Source organism: Schistocerca serialis, chromosome 5, assembly GCF_023864345.2.
Source record: "Schistocerca serialis cubense isolate TAMUIC-IGC-003099 chromosome 5, iqSchSeri2.2, whole genome shotgun sequence".
Lineage (NCBI taxonomy): Eukaryota > Metazoa > Arthropoda > Insecta > Orthoptera > Acrididae > Schistocerca > Schistocerca serialis.
In genome coordinates this window covers 520256196-520282638 of record NC_064642.1, presented here as the reverse complement: position 1 = coordinate 520282638, position 26443 = coordinate 520256196, and the positions used below count along the sequence as shown (strand labels likewise).

At 39.7% G+C, this 26443-nt stretch overlaps 1 protein-coding gene across 1 annotated transcript in view; it reads left to right on the top strand.

Moving 5' to 3' along the window:
• LOC126481187 (uncharacterized) overlaps nucleotides 1-26443 on the top strand; it is a 402240-nt gene that overhangs the window by 81743 nt on the left and 294054 nt on the right. The window contains exons 9-10 of the mRNA XM_050104775.1: nucleotides 193-1096; nucleotides 10397-10560. Of these exons, the coding sequence (XP_049960732.1) occupies nucleotides 193-1096; nucleotides 10397-10560 (1068 nt within the window). The remainder of the gene's footprint in view (nucleotides 1-192; nucleotides 1097-10396; nucleotides 10561-26443) is intronic.

The following is a 26443-nucleotide window of genomic DNA, read 5'->3' as shown; positions in this document are numbered from 1 at the left end:
ATTGGGTTTCACTTGTTCTATGTTCTCAAAATTCATGCTGGTTGTTCTTTACCCCATTATTGCTGTGCATCCTTGAATAGGTGACACCTATGTGGGTATGCTGAAATATGATAAAAGTTGTGATTTATTTTCAGTATTAAACTCTGTACCCAAATAATTTTTTGAATTAAAGTCTTTTAAAATCTCTTACAGGAAAATAGCAGAGTGGTGAACACAGACAGTGCAATAATAAATATCAGTGATTCACCTCCAACCAAACTTAAACGCTATGATCATAGAAAGCAAATGAAGTCATTGGAAAAGAAAATGGAGTTAGCGAATAACACAATCAGTATGCTCAGAGAAAACAATATTATTAAATCTTTTGAACGGTCTACCAGAGAACAGGCAGGAAGTGTCAAGGGACCTGAGAAAATCCTAAAGGAAAACTCCATTGAATTGGAGAAAAAATCTAGGCAAAAAACTGTGGACAGTCCACAGCAGTATTTTTCCAAGAGAAGTGCTTTTCCTTTTTGCCCTGAGCAGCATTCTGAAACAACTGAAAAAAGTAGAAAATTGCTTAAGAAACAAAGAATTGCCGATAAAACAAACCATGTTCAAAATCACTCAGGTACTTCGACACAAACAGCGTTAAACCATGTTCCACAAATAAGCATGAAATACTCACCACCAACATCACCTCATATTTCAGAATCTGGTATTATTGGAAAGAGTGAGAATGTACAACCCCAAGTGCGCAAACATTTGGATGAAGTAATTAATTTGAATTGTCTACCTTCATCATTCCCCAACAATTTGCAGACAATAGAAAGAAATACTCATGTTACTCCTGTGGAACAAAAAAAAGACCCAGAACGTAGGCATGAACGTGTTAAAAATAGACAAACTGCAGATGATGATTATAACAAAAGGTCAGATAGAAAATCACAGCTGCAGACTGACATGGTCACTACTCACTCAGATCCAGTGAAAGATTGTGAAATTAAGGTACAAGCTAATGAGAAATTGAAGAAATTGTTGATGCAACAAGCATTTGAAAAAGACCAATATGCAGCAAATTCTCCATTAACACGTGATGTCACAACCAGATCTTCAGGTAAGCAAAAATATGAATATGTGGATAATTTATTTAAATGAACTACACTCCTGGAAATTGAAATAAGAACACCGTGAATTCATTGTCCCAGGAAGGGGAAATTTTATTGACACATTCCTGGGGTCAGATGCATCACATGATCACACGGACAGAACCACAGGCACATAGACACAGCCAACAGAGCATGCACAATGTCGGCACTAGTACAGTGTATATCCACCTTTCGCAGCAATGCAGGCTGCTATTCTCCCATGGAGACGATCGTAGAGATGCTGGATGTAGTCCTGTGGAACGGCTTGCCATGTCATTTCCACCTGGCGCCTCAGTTGGACCAGCGTTCGTGCTGGACGTGCAGACCGCGTGAGACGACGCTTCATCCAGTCCCAAACATGCTCAATGGGGGACAGATCCGGAGATCTTGCTGGCCAGGGTAGTTGACTTACACCTTCTAGAGCACGTTGGGTGGCATGGGATACATGCGGACGTGCATTGTCCTGTTGGAACAGCAAGTTCCCTTGCCGGTCTAGGAATGGCAGAACGATGGGTTCGATGACGGTTTGGATGTACCGTGCACTATTCAGTGTCCCCTCGACGATCACCAGTGGTGTACGGCCAGTGTAGGAGATCGCTCCCCACACCATGATGCCGGGTGTTGGCCCTGTGTGCCTCGGTCGTATGCAGTCCTGATTGTGGCGCTCACCTGCACGGCGCCAAACACGCATACGACCATCATTGGCACCAAGGCAGAAGCGACTCTCATTGCTGAAGACGACACGTCTCCATTCGTCCCTCCATTCACGCCTGTCGCGACACCACTGGAGGCGGGCTGCACGATGTTGGGGCGTGAGCGGAAGACGGCCTAACGGTGTGCGGGACCGTAGCCCAGCTTCATGGAGACGGTTGCGAATGGTCCTCGCCGATACCCCAGGAGCAACAGTGTCCCTAATTTGCTGGGAAGTGGCGGTGCGCTCCCCTATGGCACTGCGTAGGATCCTACGGTCTTGGCGTGCATCCGTGCGTCGCTGCGGTCCGGTCCCAGGTCGACGGGCACGTGCACCTTCCGCCGACCACTGGCGACAACATTGATGTACTGTGGAGACCTCACGCCCCACGTGTTGAGCAATTCGGCGGTACGTCCACCCGGCCTCCCGCATGCCCACTATACGCCCTCGCTCAAAGTCCGTCAACTGCACATACGGTTCACGTCCACGCTGTCGCGGCATGCTACCAGTGTTAAAGACTGCAATGGAGCTCCGTATGTCACGGCAAACTGGCTGACACTGACGGCAGCGGTGCACAAATGCTGCGCAGCTAGCGCCATTCGACGGCCAACACCGCGGTTCCTGGTGTGTCCGCTGTGCCGTGCGTGTGATCATTGCTTGTACTGCCCTCTCGCAGTGTCCGGAGCAAGTATGGTGGGTCTGACACACCGGTGTCAATGTGTTCTTTTTCCCATTTCCAGGAGTGTATTTTATTCTTTTACTTGTAAAGTTAATTGCAAGCATGGAATTCATTTTCCGTGGAATTTGAGTACTGAATACATTATTAACTTCTGAAGAAACACAACTATTACAATCAGTTTTTCTTTCTGATTTTACTTTACTGTTCCTCTGCAGTTTTCTTTAATTTTTCTCATCTCGTCTGTGAAAATATCAGAAACACAACACATTACCAACTGTAATACAGTGTAGAAGAACCATTGATATTTGAAATAGTTTCCAATCATCCTGTAATAGATAATATGGGTTCTGTTTGGTATAAAAGGAAATCTTAAACCATTCTTCCGGCAAAATAGTGGCAAGTTCAGGCAACAATGATGGAGATGGTAAGTGATTCTTCCCTCCGAAGTGAGCCACAAAAGCTCAATAATATTGAATCTAGCCACTGTGGTGGCCAGGGGAGATGGATCAATTCATCCTTGTGCTCACAAAACCAGTCTTGGACAATCCAAGTCATGTCACCACTGGGAAACAAACATTGTACCATGGGATGGACCCGATCAGTTAAAATGATCACATAATCCTTGACAGTAATGCAAACTGGGCCCCGTGGAATATCACAATACGGCTGCCCAAATTGTCATCTGATCTCTGCCATGTTTCACTGTCAAGAAGCAAACTCAGTCAGAAGTTGGAAACACTGCGACAGTAAAACTCATCTGACTAAATGACTTTCTTCTATTGCTCCATGCTCCAGGTTTTATGATTTTGGCACCACATTTTCCTCTTATGGGCATTTGTATTACTGACAAGTGGTTTCTGTATCCAGCTCGCCCTGCAATTCCGTGCTTGTGGAGCTCCCTTCATGTTAGTTTAGTACTGAGAGGATTCGTGAGTCACATCCAGTTCTGCAGTGAATTTTGCAGCTGTTGTCCATTTTTTCCCATCACAATCCTCTTCAATGACCATTTGTCATGATCACTCAAGACACAATTTCATCTGCACTGTGATGTTTTTCCTCTTTCCCTGTATGTGATATAAACACTAAATACTTAGGCTTCATTGGTTATGGAGGCACCCACCATACGAGCACCAACAATTTGCCCAGTTACTAGACTTTTTTTTTCTTATTTGGTCGATAGTACCACCTCTGAAAGTTGCCTACACTACTGTTTCAGCAACAACAATAGATATATGTATTCCACTAACAGAGGTATCAGAACAATTTTTGCCTATAATATTTGACTCATTTACTTCAGACCAGGGTCCCTTATTTCAGTTTCATAAATTTACCGATTTCCATCATCCCTGACATTTTTGACATCATCATGGAATCACCCTGTATGTTAAGCAATTAGATAAACTTAATATGCATATTTCCCCCCATAAATTAATGGCATGCAAAATTCTGAAACTACTAATGGTTCTGGAAGGATAGTAGTATCAGATGTCAGAATAATTATGTGGTTACCATGAACCATTTTTGTTAAAAATTCAAAAATTGGCATTGGTTATCGGGCAAAGCTTTTCCTATTCACCTTTTGATCATGCCCAATACAGACGCAGAGGGAGGTGATTATCTACTTGTCCTCACACTGACACCATGTGGGGAGTCCAACCATAGAGCTAGAAAAGTTCACACTTCCATCACAAAAATGTTACAGTGGTAGACCACTGCGACTTCCCCACAGTGGTGGGAATGCAACGTTCTTTATCAACGTGAATATTACTGCTACAGTCTGCCTCCATGCTAGATAAAAACATGCTCTGACCTCCAGTACTTTGGAGTGAGACCTGCAGAGTCCAACCTATTTTAATTCTGTCACATAGTGGTAATGTAGAATTGATGTATGCCAGAATTGAGGCCATGCTCACCTGGGGTTAACACTATGAGCAGCAAAATACTGAATGTGCTGTCAATAAGCTGGAAACACTAAGATGTCTGCCATTCCTTACAACAAAGTATCTATAGATCTCTCATGGCTAGTTAAGGACTCCCATTCACACTCTCTGTGGCTTCCCCCGATAGGTTATTTCAGATTCGAATTATTTTTTTGTTTCCTCCACAAGCATGATCATTTATTTTTCTGCTACCATCTTGTCTTTCCATTTTAATATGCTATAGGCTGTTGTAAATTGAATTCTCTATCTCCTTAGTTTTTCTGATATCCTTTTAGTGTGTACGTTGATAATCTCACATTGTGAGTTAGTGGGTACCACAATTTAAAAGCTGCTTCAAATTTCATTTATGCTTAAGAATACATATAACAAGCAAACCCACCCAAGGGATGCACTTCGGTTTTGATAGGCTTTGAATATTTTGTAGTTTAGAGCAAAATTAGACACACTTTTTTTTTATACATGCCCATACAGCTCTTAAGGATGTGAACCACCCCCTTGAAAAAATTTGACTGTAGTATGTTTGAATGAATACTGTTAAAGTGGTAACAGACATAAAGAAACTTCAAATAAAATTTCTATGTTTTTTAATGTACATTACAATGATGCACCCAAATTTGTAAAAAAAGTCATTTTTTTAAAAAATCCCTCCACTGTTTTGTTTTTCATTTTGACATTTGACTAATAGCAAAACATATAGCATCATTAATACCAACTTCAGTCATATGTGATGAAGTGGCATTCCAAAGACACATTTGTCAGAAATAAGTTAGTAATATCCCTATTATTGCTCTACATGTACCCGTTATGTGTTCACTTCAATGTCAGTTGTCATGTTGGGTTATTTAATAAGTCATCCTCAGATCAATATATTCTAAATGTACACCGAGTTGACAAAAGTCATGGGATACTTACTAATATTGTGTCGGGGTCTCCTGTTGCCTGGCATAGAGCAGCAACTTGAAGTGGCATAGACTCAACAAGTCATTGGAAGCCCCTGCAGAAATATTGAGCCTTGCTGGCACTATAGCGTTCTATACTTACAAAAGTGTTGCAAGTGCAGGATTTTGTGCACAAACTGACCTCTCAGTTTTGTCCCATAATAGTTCAATGGGATTCATATTGGGTGATCTGGGTGGCCAAACCATTCACTCAAATTGTCAGAATGTTCTTCAGAACAATTGTGAACAGTTGTGGATAGGTGACATGGCACATTGTCATCCACAAAAATTCCATTGTTGTTTGGGAAAGTGCAGTTCATGTATGGCTGCAGAGGGTCTCCAGGTGGCCAGACAGTCATTTCCAATCAATGATCGGTTTCATTGAATGAGAGGGCCAAGTCCATTCCATGCAAGCACAGCCCACACCATTATGGAGCCACCACTAGCTTGTGCAATGTCTTGTTGACAACTTGGGGTCAATGGCTTCATGGGGTCTGCACCACACTCGAACCCTACTGTCAGTTCTAATCAACTGAAATCGGGACTCATGTGAACAGGCCACAGTTTTCCAGTCGTCTAGGATCCAACTGGTATGGTCATGAGCTCAGGAGAGGCACTACAGGTGATACCATGCTGTTAGCAAAGACACTCACATCGGTTGTCTGTTGCCATCGCCTGGTAACACCAAATTTCACCACACTGTCCTAACGGATACATTTCTCATATGTCGCACATTGATTTTTGTGGATATTTCATGCAATGTTGCCTGTCTGTAAGCACTGACAACTCCATGCAAGTGCTGCTGCTCTCTGGCGTTAAGTGAAGGCCATCAGCCACTCCATTGTTCGTAATGAGGGGTAATGCTGCAATTTGGTATTCTCAGCACATTCTTGACATTGTCGATGCGGAATATTTAATTCCCTAACGATTTCGGAAAGGCAGTGTCCCATGCGTCTAGCCCCAGCTATCATTCTGCGTCAGAGTTTGTTAGTTTCTGTTGTATGGGCAAATCCCTTCAAAGACATTTTCACATGAATAACCTGAGTACAAATGATGGTGATACTAGCGCCATCTGTATGTGTGCATATCACTATGCCATGACTTTTCTCACCTCATTGTGTGCGCGCACGCGCCCACACACACACACACACACACACACACACACACACACAGTTATGCATGCAGGGAAAATTTCAATGAACCCAGAAAATATTTTACCTTTACTGTGGACAGAGTTTGATCAGCGACAATATATCGTGGAAACTATGATCCCTAGCGAAGAAATTACTTTTGCATCTTAGTTAGAAGATTTGATTTAAAGATATATTTATGGAAAGATACGCTACTTTAAGGTTTTAAGATGAAAGTGCAGTTTCCGATCCTATTCTGATTGCAGGAAATAATGATGATGATGAAGAAATGGTAACAAAGCAAAACATGATATAGACCATGAGAATAAACAAAAAGCAGTTACTTTTTGGCACTCTGGTAAAAACAAATTTGAGACTGTAAAACATATATACAGGAAGGTCACAAAGAGAAAAAAATCTGTGTAAATGGGAAGCACAAATTGCTGCAGGTGGGACAAGAAATAAAACGTTATTATTTGTTTCCAAGTATTTATTAGATAAATTTCAAATTTCTTTGGACAATACAGTACCGATACGTGATCTGGATATAGAGATATGGGCTTTTCGAGCAAGGGATGATAAGTTATCGCAACATGTGTGTAAGGTTTCCTCAAAATGGATTCACAGTTTTAAAGAAAGACACCAGATTGTTTGAAGGAAAATCATAAACTCATTGCCAATATGCAAATAACAAATAAAGAAGAATTGAGGGGAAACACTCCAAATTTGTGGAGACTGTGAATAAGAAAATTTTATTGATCGGAGAGGCCAATGTCTGCAATTCTGACCAGTCAGGTTTCAATTTGGAAATTCATGCAGGATGAACGTTATCCTTCAGGGGACCATCAGAAGTTGAAATTCTAACAAAATTCTTGAATGAATGCCTTAACACACAGTTATACAATTCAGCCTATTATATCTGCAAGTGGAACTATTATACCTGCAAGTGGAAATTTAATATCCCTTTCTCTCATAGTTTGGAAAGAAAAAGAGGGCAAGTCCGGACCAAAAGTTGAAAAGATTTATACTGAGCAGATAATATCCATGTGTTTGGTTCTACATCTGGCAAATTAACATACGAGCTTACAAGTAAATTGTTTAAACAGGTTTATATATCTACTATAAATGAAAAATCTGTCTTTGTTTAGATGCATGAACCAGGTAAAATGAAAAGATGTGTGGCACCATTCATAAACATGAAAAAGAGGTGAATATCTTAATGATTCTTGCCAGAACTACTAGTATGATTCAGCCATAGGACATATTTTTATTTTGGGCATGGAAAAATTTCTTGAAACTTTTTTCAGATGTAATTACATGGGTTCGGCATTAACTTGGATTTAAGAAATAATAATCTAAAAGTTCATTCCCTCACTCAGTTAGTTTTCTTCTCCCAGATTCGCCAATCTTTTTAAATATGCTTTGAGCAGAAACCAACAGACACTTGTTTGCTTTTGCTTATAAACTGTGATCCTGTTTGTGACTCCAGTCATGTAATTGCAGTTGTCTGACGGGCTGGCTGCGCAAAATCAAAGTGCATTGAACATTTTTTTGGCCAATACAATTCTACACTTCCTCATTACTGCACAGATTTACAATAAAGTAAAAACAGTTTTAAATATAACATAACTGAATCTGAAAAGGTTACAGCTTCAAAATAAACAAAATACACCAAATGTAAAAAGAAAACACCATAACAAAGCAAGAAATTTTGTATTTTATAGAATGTAGAATATGCATTTAGAGTACATTTATCTGACAAAGATTTATTAAACAATCCAGCATGACAACTGGCATTGAAGCCGAAATATTGGACATGCATACGGCGATATAGGAATAGTTCTAGCTTACTTCTGACAAAGGTGACGCATTCCAGTGAGTAGCAATCAGTCTGTTCCATAATTCTTGATATTCCGGCTTGGGCTTTCCATTGTTCCTCTCATTTCCAGCAAATGCATTTTTGGAATACCACTTCATCATAAATGACTGAATATGATACTAACAATGCTGTATGTTTTGTTGCTAGTCAGATGTCAAAATGAATGACAAAATAGTGTGTGTGGGGGGTGGGGGGTAGAGATTTAAAAAAAATGACTTTTTTTGATAAAATATTGATGCACCATTGTAATGTACATTAAAAACCATAGAAATTTTATTTGAAGTTTTTTTAAGTGTACCTGTTAGCGCTGCAACATTATTCATTCAGGAGTATTAAACTCAAGTTTTTTTCGAGGGGATTTGTTATCCCTTAATGGTCATATAAACACATTTGCTTTACAGAACAACCTTGTCAGAGCCAATCAGAATGAAAGTGTATCCTTTGGGTAGGTTTACTTGTAAATTTCATTAAAATTCTCATAACTGTTTCATGTCCACAACTGCTGTCCCAGTACATTCATATAGCAAGTTCCAGCAAAAACAACTGCAGTGCAATGGGAAGTCCAACACAGCCATGGTTATGGTGGCAGGAAAATTTTGTTGGAAGTAATGGGAGAAAGTGACTGTTAGGAAAAGACAAATCTGAAGTGTTAAAAGTTGTCCACAGTGTGGTGACTAGAAAAGGAAGTATTAGGCTAACAAAGTGTGATTACTGTTAGCATTTTTAAATGCAGGGAAACTGCATATTTCCTAGTTTTATTGAGAAGTCTAGGAGTAATGTTTACAATCAGTCACATACCTTTTATGTTTAAGGTTGCTTTTAAGAGGTGGATATTGCAATCTCTCTTTAGCACCAAGGAAAGTAATAGAGTAATATGTGCAACAATTGTGCTTTTCATTCATGACAGATCTGCATACAAAGTATAGTAGTCATCTCGTATGCTGTGTTACAGGCTAGAACAGAAGGGACTTAATACAATAGAGATTTTCACTACTTTCATGTATTCGCTGAACTCTGTATGCTGTTGAGCAGCTTCAATAGTCCATTGTGTCTAGTACTCCCTATTCCTCCTCCCCAGTATCAGGAGAGGAGACAATGTTCTCTTGCATACCAGGCCATTATATGACTGTATGGAAATTAACAATCAGCAGAAACAGCCCTATAAGGCTGTGACCCATCAATCACTACCATTACAAAGTATTTCATTGTGGTTAGGGCAGTGAGTTTTTATATTGCACCTGTATCATTTGGTGTTAGTAATCTTCTTTCCTAAACCAAATTTATCTGTGAATTAAGAGCTGTGGGTCTGAGATGCTAAGAAGACTAGGACTGTGAATGACATTATTATTTCTTCAAGGTTTATCACTATGTTGAAAACATTCCACAGTGTATTTCATTACATTATCAGTGTGTGCTGTCAGTATCTTACAATGTGGATATCTTGAACCGCTGAAGGTGCTTATAGCTATTACCTGATTGTAAAAGAATTCTGTCCTGATGGCAACAGAAATTTTTCTGTTCAATTTTGAAGAATCAAATTTTTTAGTCCAACCAATCTCTATGTGTATTTTGATTGTGTTTCATTATGATCAGGGATCTTTTCTGATATGTTCACTTTCATAACAGGAAGCTGAAGGAGAGCAAACAGAAACCTGTGCAACTGTGGTGCTGTTACTTACACAGTTTGTACATACATAGTTAGCATTAATAGAAATGTTTGAGTATCTAAGCAGTTGCTATAAATGATAAATTAGTTACTTATTGTAAAATTGTCACTTTAATAATATTTCTCAAAAAAGGTCTATAGGTGGTCTCATATGCCTATATAAGACTTACAAACCTCATTTCAGAGAGACTCATTAATCATTGTTCACAATTCAGCTTTGACTGGTTAGTACTTACTTTTTAATGCTTGCATATCACATGCTGAATATTAAGTGGCTTGGTGAGTGACAGCTGTGCATATTTTGCAGCCAGTGACAGTATGTTAATGATCTCTGATGTTATGATAGGTGCTGCTGCGGAGCTATTCAAGCGTGCTGTTGAACATGAAAAAAGAGAGAGAGCTGCTACCCGAATTCAAGCATTGTATCGTGGACATAGCACTAGAAAAATTACAGATTCACTCTTGATTGGTACCAAGTCAAAGAGTGATGTCCAGCAAACACAGCTACAGGCAAGTGTCACAGACTTTCTTTAGCATTAATTAATCCATCCTGTAAAGGTAATAGAATGTTGGATTGTTTACATGATATTAGATAAATCAGTTTTCATTTTAATTGATAATGTGACACATGACATGATACGGCAGTTTAATCCTACTAAATGATAAATAAATAACACTAGAAAAAGAGATTGATTCCTTTTGATGGAATGGATTTGCAAAGCTTTCACACTGCTGCTGAAAAGTTCTATCTGAAAAATTTGTAACTTCATGACAGTAAGCATGTGCTGTCTGTAGTTGAGGTTATTGGTTTAACATATGGTATGAATTGAACTTCAGGGGTGCCGATTGTAAAGGATATAGTAACTCGTAAGACAGTCTCATAATATCTGTAATAAATTGAATGAAACTACAGTGGATCGCTTCCTCTACATTGCCATTAACTTTGCTAATGCTTTATATCCAATGATCTTTTAGGTTAGTGGAACCTTAGAAACTAACAGATAATAAAATGGTTAATTCCATGTTAAGGAAGTGTTCCAAAGCAGATATCGTGAAATAAAAATTGGCTTATCCTGAACTTTTACTTATAGTAAGCTGCAGCAGGATTAAACTTTTAATATTTTACTTCTTTCTTCTATCCCTTCTACTTTTCATCGCCTTTACAGATGAGATGGCAGTAATGGCAATGCGAATAGGAGATGAAGTTAAGGAGTCAATGGTGTTTCTGGATGATTTAATGTTGTGAGAAATTGGAAGTGGTGTGTTCCAAGAAAGGCTAAATACTGGGTGGTTATAATTAAACTTTCCCTATTTAATACATACCAGACTTGGTTGCATTAATGTTAAGGACAAGGGGAAGAGAAATAATGCAGAATAAACTCAGTTGAAACACTTTTAATGTGCTGCTATGGTACATCATACCAGTACCATTACTACTACAAAAGCAGCTTAATATGGCACCCATCAGTGTCCAGAAGAGTCTGAAAGCACGGGATTGCATTCTGCGCAGCATGTCTTTGGACCTTGAGCACCAACCTGTTCAAAAACGAATGGGCCAATGATGAACATAGCCATGAAGGCACACCGTATGGTGGCACGTTCACCAAATAGAGGAATTTCATGCACAGTGACTGGAGGTAAAGATCCCCACACTTGGCAGTTCTATGTGTGCAACTCACCCATCAGAGAAAAATGAGCTTCGTCTTTCCATAGGATGATCCAGGGTCAGCCCTGGTCAACTTCAATCCTTGCGAGAAAGTGGAGAGTGAAGTCAACACATCTTGTGATGCAAGCTGCTGTATGATATGAATCTTGTACAGATACCAATTGAGAATGGTAAAAGACATCTTCCATACAGTGGATCATGGGATGTTCAACTTTTGTGACACTGCATGCGCATGCGCACTACCGTTGTTTACCATAGCAGTAGCGATTTCATCAACCACCTGCGGTGCAACTGGTCATCGACCTCTTCCTGGAGCAATGCCCAGTTGTCCATTTGATTCAGACTTCTTCTTCGTGCTCTGCACAGCAGGTGGAGAAAGAGGACCCTTCCGTAATCCTTTCTGCCGGCGATATTCTCGAAGTGCAGCTGCAGCATTACTGTTGTTTTGATAATGGAGCTTCACCAATAATTGCCCTGCTCCTTTTGTCAGAGCTCATGTTGACATGTCAACAAGTGCACTGCGACTGGTCAGGTGTGTGAGACTTTGAATCACAATGACTGATCATGGCACCTGGTGGCCATAGTTGGAACTGGATGGTGCCACTGTGGTGCATGGAAATCATGCATCCCATACTTTGGACATTAATGCTACCATGTTTGGTACTCATATAGTAATTAGTTTCCGTGTTATAACATGTTAAATAGGGAAAGTTTAATTATAACCATAGATGTATGTGTGGAAGTGGTGGAACAGGTGGATTGAAATTTTATGCAAAGGAGGGTGATGTGATGGTGGCAGGTTATTCTGTTAAACTCTTTCAGCTTCCACAACCACTATACAGTTTGTCTTGAATCTTGGACTGAAAAGGCTACGATCAAAAAATTTGGATCTTAATTTTAAGGAGTTGAAACAACTTGTTAATTTAGGTTCCAACAAGGCTCTCATGTGTTGGAAGTAGGGGAGTATTTTCTCTATCACTCCTTACATAAATACTTACTTAATGCCACATTATATGGTATTATCTCGGATATGCCGAATGACCAAAACTTATATTTGTTATTTCTTCAATGGGCTCCAAAAGCTTAATTCACTCCCACATCAAGCATCACTGCAGGATGTCAAATTAGGAAGCATATCGTGATCAGACACATACAGCAACATTTTTGGTCCAAAAGGTGCTCTCTGTGTAAAAGGCGGCATTCTGTCTTCTGCTGATATCTAACATAGCCAATTGCTTTTCTGTCATATCTTGCATCACCTAATGGTTTGGTGAATTTGGATCCTTTTTAATGCTTCTAACAAGTAATTTGCTTTTCTGGCTTACCTTGCAGCGCCTGATGCTTTGGTGAATTTAAATCCCGTTGAACTGCCAACAGTTTTTCTTGAGTTAGTCTTGAATGATTGAAGTGTGTTATGAGACATTGACTAGTAGTGATCATTCCTGTTTCTTCAGACTGGACCGTCAGTGACTCAGTTATAACCCTCTGAAGGAAATGCATGAAACATCTAGCAGAATCATGTTCAGCCACTCAAACATCTTTTGCCATGTTAATGCCATGAATGAGTAAACATATTTTGCTTTGGTTGATATTCCATTGAATTGCAATAGTACTATTTTCCCCAGTGTGAGAACCTAGAAAAGGTTTCACAGCAAGAACTCAGTGTTTCAGCTGTAATTCACAAGAAAAACCAGTGAGCTGTGAAGCTTGGTGGAAACTGTTATGCAAACAGGTCCATACATCAGAAGTATGGTTTGACATTTTATAGTTGAATAAAGCTTGCTCTAGCAGTCTTGCAAATCAGCTCGGTTCTATGGTAGATAACAGCTCATGTCAAATGTAATTATTTGTTTTATAAAGTAGTGATATTTTATGGTTTTTGCTTCATTTATGTCCTGAAGCAATTTCCTGTCAAATGCTTCTAACATAGTTAGTTGCTTTTTTTGTTATTGTTAAAGATGAACTTACCCCAAGAATTGGGTTAAAGACAAAGACAGTGTAGAAACAGCAGTGGCTGTACTTATATTAAGTGCTTGGAATTTATCTGAATGTTTCATTTTCAAGTGATTTTTCATAGCTGAAGTACCTGTGAGACAAAAAATAAAAATTTAAAAAAATAAAGTTCGTTGAGGGAGGAAAGAAGGAAGATTGGGTTTAACGTCCCATTGACATCAGGATCATTAGAGATGGAACACAAGCTCGGATTGTGTCAAGAATGGTGGAGGAAATTGGCTGTGCCCTTTCAAAGGGACATCCTGGCATTTGCCTTGAGCACTTCAGGGAATTCATGGAAAACTTAAACCTGGATGCTCAGAGGGAGGCTTGAACCATTTTCTAAACACTGAGCCACCTTGCGTGGTAAATTCGTTGGGCATAAGGTGGGTTAGGTTTTTTTTTTTTGCTAGTTTAAGTGGTTTTTAAAACTACTTTTCACAAAAACAACTGCACATCCAAAACAAGTTTAACTGAACCAAGTATTTGGTAGATAGGTACCTACTTAACGACATTGACAATCATATCTATGGACAAACAACTTGTTGATCTGTGTGATAAAACAATTTAAAACAAAGGAATAAAAGACAAGCTGAGACTTTGGTAAATACCTACTTTTTTTGCTTGTCTGTCACAAGAAATTTGAAATCAACTCAACAAACAGCAGACTTACTATTTTCACTGTCCTTTGTTACTCTGCATAGGTAGAAGATTGGTTGTAATGCCTGAGACTAGCCGAAGTCAATGACGGCAGAATTCGCAGAGCGAACAGCATGTGGCAAACAGTCCAGTATGTAGCAAAATCATTGTAAGTGTGTACAATCAGTTCAGGAAGCAGTCTGAATCAAAAATGTTAAACAGTCAAGGTCAGTAACTTTATTAATATTAGCACAGTTGAAGGCTCTGTAGAATAGCATGAACTAACTGTGGGGCCATTGTATTTACAGGCTGCGTGGCATCGGTGTGTGGCCCTACGTGACATGCCTGTGGCTGCGGCAACACCCTCCATGGGAGCAAGTTGCAGCCAGACAGAATATAAAGCTGAAGTATGAGAGGTGTCCTCCACTCTGGCTGTATGGAGAATCTGAATCACTGTCATATATTAAACACCCCCCCCACCCCCCCTAGTAAACAGCACTTGGAATCGGAAGTGACTCCACTTGTGCCGACTTTATCAAGGATGGGGAGAGAGAGGTGCTTTGAATCGCAAAATTACAGATCAATATCCCAAACTTCTGTTTGCTGCAGAATCCTTGAACATACTCTCTGTTTGAATACAATAAACTTTCTTGAGACTGAGAAGCTTATGGCTAAGAATCGGCATGTTTTTAGCAAGCATCGCTCGTACAAAACTCACCTTGCCCTTTTCTCACATGATATACTGCAAACTATGGATGAAGGGCAACAGGCATGTTCCATATTTGTACATTTTCAGAAAGTATTTGACATGGTGTCCCATTCCAGGCTGTTGACAAAAGAATGAGTTCACAGATATGTGAGTGGCTCAAAGACTTATTAAATAATGGAACCCAGTATACTGTGCTCAACAGAGATAAGGTATCATCAGGAGTGCCTGAGGGAAGTGTGCCAGGACTACTGCTGTTCTCTATATACATAAATGATTTGGAGGACAGGGTGGGCATCAATTTGCAGTTGTTTGCTGATGATGCCGTTGTGTGCGGTAAGGTGTTGAAGTTGAGTGATTGTAGGAAGATACTAGACGACAACAACAACAACAACAACAAAATTTCCAGTTTGTGTGATGAATGACAACTAGCCCTAAATGTGGAAAAATGTAAGTTAATGCAGATGAGTATGAAAAACAAACCTATAATATTCAGATGCAGTATTACTATAGTTCAATTCTTTTATCTTGGCGGCTCGCGCATGCCCGCCCAGATGCGGGAGATTGCTGTGATGCCAGTTGCACACGACGCACGCGCCAATAGAAGCAGCGCCATAGTATAGCATAGTTCGCAAGCTTACGTTTAGGGGGGAGCGCGCAGTTCATGAAGTAAAGCCACCACGGCTGCATTAACCCTTTCGCTGCTACAAAGATGTGTTCCCTGCATTCCTGCACTGCTCGCCTGTGCAGACACATCGTGTTCCGACTGCTTTGACACCCTTATCAATCGATTCCACAAAAACTATTTGGCCCAAAAATTAGATTTTTACACATCTTCTTGACTGATACCTTCCCCCCATAAATGACTTAATTTTGTTTCGATGTTCAACGCAGTTATTATGCAGCATTAAATATAGTAAACCATTGCACGAAATTTTGAAGAGTTTGCAGAGGTAAAAGTCCATAGAGTATACTTTCCGTATGGTCGATTTTAGTTGCCACAATGTTGAGAATGAAATGTGGACAAGATACCTAAATTTCATATAAAGTTTACTGTATAACAATAGCTCATTTGAGTACCACATAGGTGTCGTATGTAATATTGAGAAATATTCCGTCTTTCGCGACTGTAACAAAAGTTTTATTTACACTGAGCACGTTTGGCTTTATTTTAAAGCACTTCAGTTAATCAAAAGAAAGTAGACAAAATACATTAAACAAAACTGTGGAGTTACAAAAACATTAGGACTTGAATATACCGTCTATCAGTGAAGTGCTCTGAGCTATGTCAAATATAATTTTTGTGTGTGGCACACACAAACATCATTTATTTGCTACAACACTGATCTGCCAACACAAACGTTGAATATTGTGTTACCGCAGCACAAAACTACGAAAGGTGACTTGGCAATGGAGGAGACAAAATACTGTCCACTGAAGATGCTTCAAAAGAGAGAAACGCGTCTGGTCTAAATAAGCCCCTTATTACAGTTGCAGAAGAGGAATATATTTCAGTTCCATTGGTAAAATTGCGACTGTGGAACAAAAACAAGAAAGAGAACATGAGTACCATTGTGTATGTGCCATACCTTTCCTTGATTGAAGTGCTTTAAAATAAAGCCAAACGCGTCCGGTGTAAATAATACTTTTATTACAGTCGCGAAAGACGGAATATTTCTCAATATTACATACGACACCTATGTCGTACTTAAATTAAATGAGATATTGTTATACAGTAAATTTTATATGAAATTTAGGTATCTTGTCCACATTTCATTCTCAACATTGTGGCAACTAAAATCGACCATACGGAAAGTATACGCTATGGACTTCTACCTCTGCAAACTCTTCAAAATTTCGTGCAATGGTTTACTACATTTAATGCTGCATAATAACTGCGTTGGATATCGAAACAAAATTAAGTCATTTATGGGGGGAAGGTATCAGTCAAGAAGACGTGTAAAAATCACATTTTTGGGCCAAATAGTTTTTGTTAAATCGAATGATAAGTGTGTCAAAGCAGTGGGAACACCATGTGTCTGCACAGGCGAGCAGTGCAGTGATGACAAAATCGCGCACAGCGCGGAATGCGGTGAGCACGTGTCTGCAGCAGCGAAAGGGTTAATGAAAAGACAAAGCACTAGAAATTTCAAAAAATTGCATTCAAACGAATATAATTTGTGAAGTAAGGCACTTCGATATTGTTCTTTAATAATGAAAATATTAAGCACCGCACAAGATTTGAACTCATAACTTCTCGCGTAGCAGCCCAACACCTTAACCGTTACGCTAACGCACCTCGTCTGACTACATAACGTCATGAGGACTATAACACGTCACGCAAAATACTGACAAACACTGTTGGTATGACTATGAATTACTCACGCTTCATCGAAGTACAATAGGAAATAAACAATTACCGCTGTTCTTTATTGCGAAAAAGGGGTTCGTGAGAGTGATACAAACACCTTTCCTTGCTATCGCCTGAATTAGGAGTGTTATTGCTTGTTTGGTTTAATTAATCAATAGAATATGAAGCAATTGGTATAAAGAATGCTTTTTCCAAACTTTCTATAAAAGAATGTCTGCTATCAAGACATTGCTTTTGTTCTATTACGTTATTTATGACTGAACGTTTCTAAAACTGAAGACACTCGCCCATGCTCTGCACTGCAGTCGAGATGTGGCAACGTCATTCTGTGTTCATTGGCTGACTGTGTTTTGTGACGTCAGATGCGCAGAACGAACCTAAACTCGGCCGCCAACATAAGTGATGCGCACTTTAGCATCCTGTTTGACAAAGTCGAGTCATTTAAATATTTGGGCGTAACATTGTAAAGCGATATGAGATAGAATGAGCAAGTGAGAACTGTGGTAGGGAAGGTGAATGGTTGCCTTTGCTTTATTGGGGGAATTTTAGGAAAGAGTGGTTCACCTGTAAAGGAAACAGCATGTAGGATGCTGGTATGACCTATTCTTGAGTACTTCTTGAGTGTTTTGGATCTATACCAGGTCAGATTGAAGGAAGACATTGAAGAAATTCAGAGGCAGGCTGCTAGATTTGTTAGCAATGGGTTCGAACAACATGTAAGTTTTACGAAGATGTTCCGTGAACTCAAATGGGAATCTGGAGGGAAGGCGACATTCTTTTCGAGAAACACTATTGAGAAAATTTAGACACCCAGCATTTTAAGGTAGCTATAAAACGATTGTACTGCCACCAACATACATTGTGCTTAAGGACCATGAAGATAAAATGCGGGAAATTAGGGCTTGTAAGGAGGCGTATACACACTCATTTTTCCCTCTGTCCATTTGCGAGTGGAACAAGAAAATGGCAAGTGGTGGTACAGGGTACCTTCACCATGCACCGTATGGTGGCTTGCGGAGTACCTATGTAGATGTAGAATCCTCCATTGGGGTTTAACAGCATTGCACCAATGCCACAATTTGACGTGTCAGTGAGAAGCGTTAAACATTTACCCATATGGAACATTGCTAAACAAGAGGCCCTAAGGCATTTTTTAAGTTGCAAGAAAGCTTTCTGGCATGGCTTTGACTACTTAGATGTAACACCTTTTTTATGCAGTAGATAATGCAGATGGGAGATCTGGGCTATGTTGCAAATGAATTTTGCATAAGAATATATTTTGCCCAGGAGCAGCCGTACATCTTTGAGGTTCGTGGGAGCTGATCAGGTAGTGATTGTGACCACATGATCCTGTGTGGGCATGAACCCATTTTTACTTAATATGTGTGCTGGGGTACTTTAAACTTGGCTTAAAGAAACTACATTTGTCGAGGTGACAATGTGGACAATGGACTTTGAGGCACTCAAACAGTATCTGAAGATTGTGCATGTTCTCCTCCCACGTGGCCCTGATAATTAGCAAGTCATGTAAATGATTAACGTAGTGGAGGATACTTTGGAGGAGTTGCTTGAGACATATCTGAAATATCACAGGTGCACTTGTGACCCTAAATGGTAAAATATTATAATGACACCTGCCAAATTGTGTATTAATCACTAAAAATGTTCCAACTGATCACCTACAGAAAATTGAAAGTAGGTATCAGCTAGATCCATCTTTGAAAAATAATAGCCACATCCACATTCTGATAACAATTCATCAGGGCTAGGAATATGATACAGATAAACATTTGCTTCAGCATTAATGGTAGACTTAAAATCACCACAAATTTTAAGTGATCTATTTGGCTTCTTAAAGGTGCATTCACACGATGCCTTTTTTTTCTTCAACTTTGTGCATGCTCATAAATTCATGCATTTGTAACTTCCTGGAAGTGGAGGCCATGTGTTAAGTGCATTGCTTCCCACCTTTAGTGGGAATCTCTGTGCTTTTTAGCAGCTGAGGCCCATGTGTGTTTTGTTGTGTAGTATGTTGAGGTTACGCTATGAAGCAATTTATGTGTAATAATGCCTGTTGATTCCAAAGGAAGCATGCTTAATTTTATAGAGGATTGCAGACAAAGAAATGTCATAAGGAAAGCTGCTTGTACAGATTGAATAAAAATATGAAGTGTGTGCAACAGGTATAACATAGAAGGTCTCTGATCATATTATTGTAAAGAATAAGATACCACAAGTTTCGAAGTAGGAAAACAGAGAAGAATAAGCCAGAAATTTATGAGAAATGTATGTGAAAACTGTGGACAAATATTCATTCTACGGTGACTTAATAGAACAACTACTGAGAAGCCTGACATCTAAACAAAAGAAATGATTGGATATGTGTAGCTCATCAACAAATTTCTAGGGGTTGGGTTAGGTTGTTTGGTGGAGGAGGCCAGACAACAAGGTCATTGGTCTCATCTGATTAGGGAAGGATGGGGAATTAAATCAGCTGTGCCCTTTCAGAGGAACCATCCCGGCATTTGCCTGGAGTGATTTAGGGAAATCACGGAAAACCTAAATCAGGATGGCCGGACGCACAATTGAACCATCGTCCTCCTGAATGAGAGTCCAGTGAGCTAGCCACTGCGCCACCTCGCTCAGTACAAATTTCTAGAAATAGAAATGAAGGATATTGATGAAGCAAAAAGTACAAAATTGTAAAACACAACCTCCATTCCAGTGGATTCTGGTATCTTTGAAATTAAAAAAAAAAAGTTGTGTACACAACTTTTTTATTAAATTAAATCATCATCATCATTATCATTTATTGTACATAACAGGCTATAAAGGCCCATAACCGAAAGCAAAAGAACTATTACAAACCATAATAACACACTATACAGAGATCAGTGACACTGGAAGGAGCATTGTCCTGATCACAGTTGCAGGTATTCCTGGCAGATGTTGTTCCACTTCCTTCTGTCCATTGCATCTTCCAGGGATGCTGTTGGTTCTACCTTCTGCAACATCCTCATCACCCTGTCTTTCCACCTAGTCCCTGAACAACCTCTTGGACGTCTTCCAATCAGCTGGGAATTGAACACTCGATTGGGGATAGATTCTCTAGCTTTCCAGAGATTTCCCAACCTCTGGAGTCGACATTCTCTGATGGTCCTACCAACGTCAGCTTTCCCAAAACGTTGGTACAAGTCCTCTTTTTGCCTCCTTTCCCATCTTCCATTTTCTCTGTTGAACGGAGCCCCATATATCTTTATGAGCACTTTCATTTCAAATACACTCTTTAAGTGTTTGTGAAGTATCCCATGTCTCTCAGCCATACAACAGAATCGATTTTACCAGTGCCATGTAAAGTTCGTGTGGTGTCACCGCCAGACACCACACTTGCTAGGTGGTAGCCTTTAAATCGGCCGCGGTCCGTTAGTATACGTCGGACCCGCGTGTCGCCACTGTCAGTGATTGCAGACCGAGCGCCGCCTCACGGCAGGTCTAGAGAGACATACTAGCACTCGCCCCAGTTGTACAGCCGACTTTGCTAGGAAAGGTTCACTGACAAATACGCTCTCATTTGCCGAGACGATAGTTAGCATAGCCTTCAGCTACGTCATTTGCTATGACCTAGCAAGGCGCCATTATCAGTAGATATTTTAACTTGTGATGCCTGTACCGTCAGACCGATGTTCTCCAATTATGGATTAAAGTTAAGTATTCTACCAGTTACCTCCTGTTTTGCTAGTCTTTATTTCTCTGACCTGTTCCAGACCTCACGCCAGCCTGCGTGAGCTTAAACGCGTGCCTTTCGGCTAACAGTCATAGTGGATTGGCTGTCTGGCCAGTCCACTACAGTTTGATCTTGCTGTTTTGAGAGACCAAGCGTGACTTGAATAAGTTGTTGAGACTAAAGATGGCACGATTATCATTAATTATTCCCTGTTGAACCTCTTTCACAACCTCACTTTTATTAGATAAAATCGATCCCGGGTACTTAAATTTCTCTACTCGTTCAGAATTGTGTCCATCTATATTGATAGTGGTAGGGAAATACTGTCAGTATGACATGATCATATATTTGGTTTTCTTGTCATTGACAACTAATCCCACTTTGCTTGCCTCTTTCAAGAACCTAGTGGCACTATCTGATTGAGTCAGTCTCCCAAATCACCACATCATCAGCAAAGGCCAAGATTGTGTCAGTTCCAGTCATATCCATCTCCCTGTCGTTACCAATTTCATGTCGTACCTTTTCTAATGCAATGTTGAATAGCACTGGGGACAAAGGATCTCCTTGTCTCAAACTGTGCTGAATAGTGAAAGGCTCTGACATTTTGTTTCCAAACCATACTTGGTAGCTTGTATCTGTATAAGATGCTTCAAACACTTTGATGTATTTTCTTGTGATGCCCAACTCCTGCATTATCCTCCATAACACCATCCGATTAATGCTGTCATAGGCCTGTCGGAACTCTATAAATATGAGGTGTAATTCTCTATCAAATTCATAGTACTTTTCTATTAGCTGTCGTAGCCTAAAGATGTGATCTATGGTTGAGTGTCCTGCCATGAATCCAAATTGATATGGTCCTATGATTTGTAGGGCAGATTTCAGGCAACTAAGTAATAGGAAGGTTAAGACTTTATAACCTATCTCAAGTAGCGAGATTTCTCTATAATTGACTACTTTTATGGCATCACCTTTTTTAAAAATTAGGCATATAATAGCTCTCTTCCATTCAACTAGGATCTCCTCTGATGACCAGATTTTGACAATAAGCTATCTGAGTGTCTCCAATAAAACTTCCCCTCCATTTCTAACCAGTTCTGCACTAATACCACTACCACTGGGAGCTTTATTGTTTTTGAGTGACTCTACAGTTGTTCTTACCTCTTCCATCGAAGGTTCAAGTGCTTCCTCTGTATTTAACTCCCATTCTTGTTCTATACTTCCTTCTGGGGTTTCTACATTTAGCAATTTCCTGAAATGCTTTCCAAACGGATCTGCTTGCTCTGTAGGAGGTACTACATTCCCTTATTCATCTATTAGGATTAAAGTTTGCTGTTTATAATTACCTTGAGCAAAAGCTGCCAACGTAAAAAAGGAGTGCAGTGTTTTCTTGGATTCCTCAACTGCCACCAATAGTTTTTTTTTTCCATAATTTCTTTTCTTCCTTCTAATGAGCCTGTCTGTCAGTCGTCTCCCCTTGTCTCACTTCCGCGAATGTTGCTTGTGTATCTTCTGACAGGTGATTTAACCACTAATCTCTTCTCCATTCTGTGTTTAACAGCTGATTGGCATTCATCATCAAACTATGGTTTGTTTTTGGGTTTAGGTTGTCATCTCGGTTCTTCTTTTGCACTCTGGATAACCGCTGCCTTCAATTGTGTCCATATTCCTTCTACATTATCCGGGGCCTCTGTTGACAAAAGCAAGCCAGTGACTATCTTGATGTTGCTGTCTCACTTGCTCATTTGAGAGTTTGTCGTTATCATGATGAACTATTTCTTCTCTCTTCCTTTGCTGTTTCATAGAGAGTTTTAGACACATACTCTAAACTAGTAAAAAGTGGTCTGAATTCATATCAGCACTCCGGTATGTTTGTACTTGCTCGATGCATCCACAATGCCTTCCATCCACTAATGCATGATCAATCTTGTTTTTTGTCTTACCATTTGGTGATATTCATGCGGCTTTATGTATTTCTTTCTGTGGGAAGTGGGTGCTACTAATGATCATTCTTCTAAGGTCAGCAAAATTTATCAACATAACACCGTTATCGTCGGTCACTTCGTGTAGGCTATTCAGCCCAATTGTGGGACGATATTCATTTTCTTTTCCAATGTGTGCATTGAGGTCACCCAGGACTAAATGGATCGAGTGTTGCGGTAGTCTGTCAATAGTGTCCTCCAAATCAGCATAAAAGTGGCTCTTTATCTCATCATCTGTGTCCTCCGATGGTGCATGACAGTTAACAATGCACAATGCAAATGTATGGTGATGCCTTCAGAATCATCGCACAAATGCGATCATTTATTGGGATCCATTTACTAACCACTGAGAACACCTTGTTGTGAACAGCAAATCCCACTCTAGAGGTTCAATCTGGTTGTTGCTTATTGCTGGCGAATAGTGTGTAGTGATCTCCGACATTTGTGATTCCTTGGGGGATTCTTGTTTCTTGTATAGCTGCTACAAGATATTTGTAGTTACCTAGTCCTGTGTCCAATTGCTTCATTCCTCCTGTCATGATTGATCTAATACTCCAAGTTCCGATTCACAAACCAAGCATCCCATTAACCATTCCATTGTCGTCAACATTTTGATCCGTGCAGTACTTTCTTTTCCCTTTTTCTTTGATCCCATAATTTAAGGCTGGTAGATTATCGGCCTTCCGAGCCTAAGCTCAGTGATGGGCTGCCATCCATGGTTCTGAGCCACCCAGTTTGTGATCAGAGTAGCTTTCTTCTAGGTGAGTTGCCTTCACCACTTCTCAAAGAGTCCCACCTACTCTTGGTGTCCTATGCCGTTGTCCATCATTGGATCTTCCACCTTGAGGGATGATTTCTCAACCCAAGGACATAGGCTATCTTAATGCACTAATCCCTACCCGCTCGTCCGCCCTCCAAGGAGGCCATTGGCATGGAAGATGGGGCTCCTTACTCCGTGAGTCATTCGGTTGCCAGAGCCATGCCAGTTTACAGCAGGGTGCACCACGTGCAGATGAAGATGGCTTTTGGATGATAATTTCTCACCCCTTACATCCCTGTATTAAATTAAATAAACCACAAATGAAGCATTGAAAGAGAACTAACTTTCACACAATGACTATGAACCTCTCTTAAGTATTTTACAGTTTTCAGGAACAAGCACTGAAATGCTTTGTTTGAAATGCGAAATAAATAGTTCAGACTGGTACATACGTATGACGCCAGTTACTAGCTAATAAAATGTTATTGTCAGCCTTATCGCTACAGTTTTCCGAGCCAAAAATCTAAACTTTCACTGTGACCTCCTTCAGAAATATGCAAACAAGATGTCATCACATTGTATTTCTTGTACCTCTCTAGATACTTCTTTACCTACAATCGCTTTTGTTATAATCACCTTTTCATCGAAATAAATGCAACACAAGCTTTCAACCAAAGAAGGAGATCTGTAGCAGACTGCTTTTGCACAAATTTTTGTGCATGCCCTTTCATTCCTGTTTATCTGCAATAGTGCACAAGGAAAGAGAGGTATTGTGTGGACGTATCTTAACTGAAAGTAACAGTATTACACCCATACTTTGCAGTCTATCTAGTGTCATCTTAGCCTGCTTGCACATGGTGGGTGGCACCGGACGTGCTCTACAAAACTTAAGCATCGCTGTTTGCTTCAACAATACGTGAGCTTGGAAATCTGTTGTACAACTGAATGCAGGTTCAGACAGTTGCTTATACTGTACACATAATGTATCGAGTTCTGTGAATGGCAATGCAGTTGAAACTAGATTCATTTTTTCTTAAATTCAGAAAACAAAAGCGCAGAAGTGTCTAACATGGGGAGGTCCCCAGCAACACGATCGAACTTTGGAAACTGTCTATATAGTAATGTATCCCAGTTATCACACAGTGCAGCTACACAACCTGGTAGTACTTTCTTTTTTTGGGGGGGGGGGGGGGGGGGGGGGTTGAGATAGGAATTTTGTTTATGGCTCAGTAGTGTTAAAAATGTTGTATTATAAAGTCTGGTTGTGTGATATAACAGCTAAGATTACAGCTTCACATGCAGGATGTTGTGGGTTAGAAACGTTTCTTATCGTAATGACTTTGATCATTATTTTTATTCAGTTAATTGATTTAAATGCAATTTTTAATTCCATTTCTTTGTCACGTAATTTTAATTATATCGTCAGCTCCTTCATTTGCTCTCATTTTTCTTCCTATCATTCTTTCTCCACCTGAAAACTTTGTTCATGTGTTTTTTAATTAATTTTATGTATTACTTTCAATTTAATTTATTTTGTTTTATCACCCTATTTTTTGTCCATATTATTGCATTCATTATATCTATTTCTCATTTTGCTTGAATTTCATTTTACTTATAAACCAATCTTTTTTTTTTTTTTCAACTGCATTATTTTGTCCATAGTGCAATAGGTGTTTAGCTTATGTTTGAAATGTTTGTGTGATGATAACTGTGCAAATAAAATTGTGTGTCTGGTGTCAAAAATACATTTTTTCACACCATTGCACAAATATAGATTATTTTGTATTTTGTTTTCTAACTGATAAACTAGAATTTTCAAATAATTGAATATTATAATAGATAAATGTGATTAAATTCATATTCACAAAAATTCTGACCTGATGAGATTCGCACCCACAACCTCTTGCTTGTGAAGCAGTTATCCTATCCATTATACATGCAACCAGCTTACGTAACTCAACTTTTTCAACACTTTAAGAGTGTCACACAAAATTCTGATTCCCCCCGTCAATTACTCACAAACAAGGACCCACCAGGGTGAATGGCTGCAGTGTGTGATACATGATTTTAACCTACATCACCATATAGATAGTTTTAAAAAGTGGGATCGCACCACTGGGTACCACTTCTTGTAAGCTGGAATGTTAACTGTTATCCAAGAGTTGATTATCAGCGGGGTAAGTTGCCATGCTAGATTTTTATATTTGGCTTCGAATACAATTTGATGCTGCAACAGAATAGACTGGCCATTGTACTTCGCCACTCTGCACTGAGGGTACCACAGCTCTTGGCAGCACATGTGCTGCTACATGTCTACATTAACCATATGCATGGACATCCCTGTGTCCAACTGGAAATATGCCGTTGTTCAATTAATTTCCAGCTGCAACATGAGCTTTTACATCCCGTCTGTTGTCGCTACAGACAATGTCAATATGTCGTGCAACGTGCTGACAGATGTCGCATACCGGCTGAGGCAGTCACGTGCTACATACCCCAGTTTGTTGCATACAAAACGGGTGACATCACAGAAAGGACAGCTTTGATGCTGTG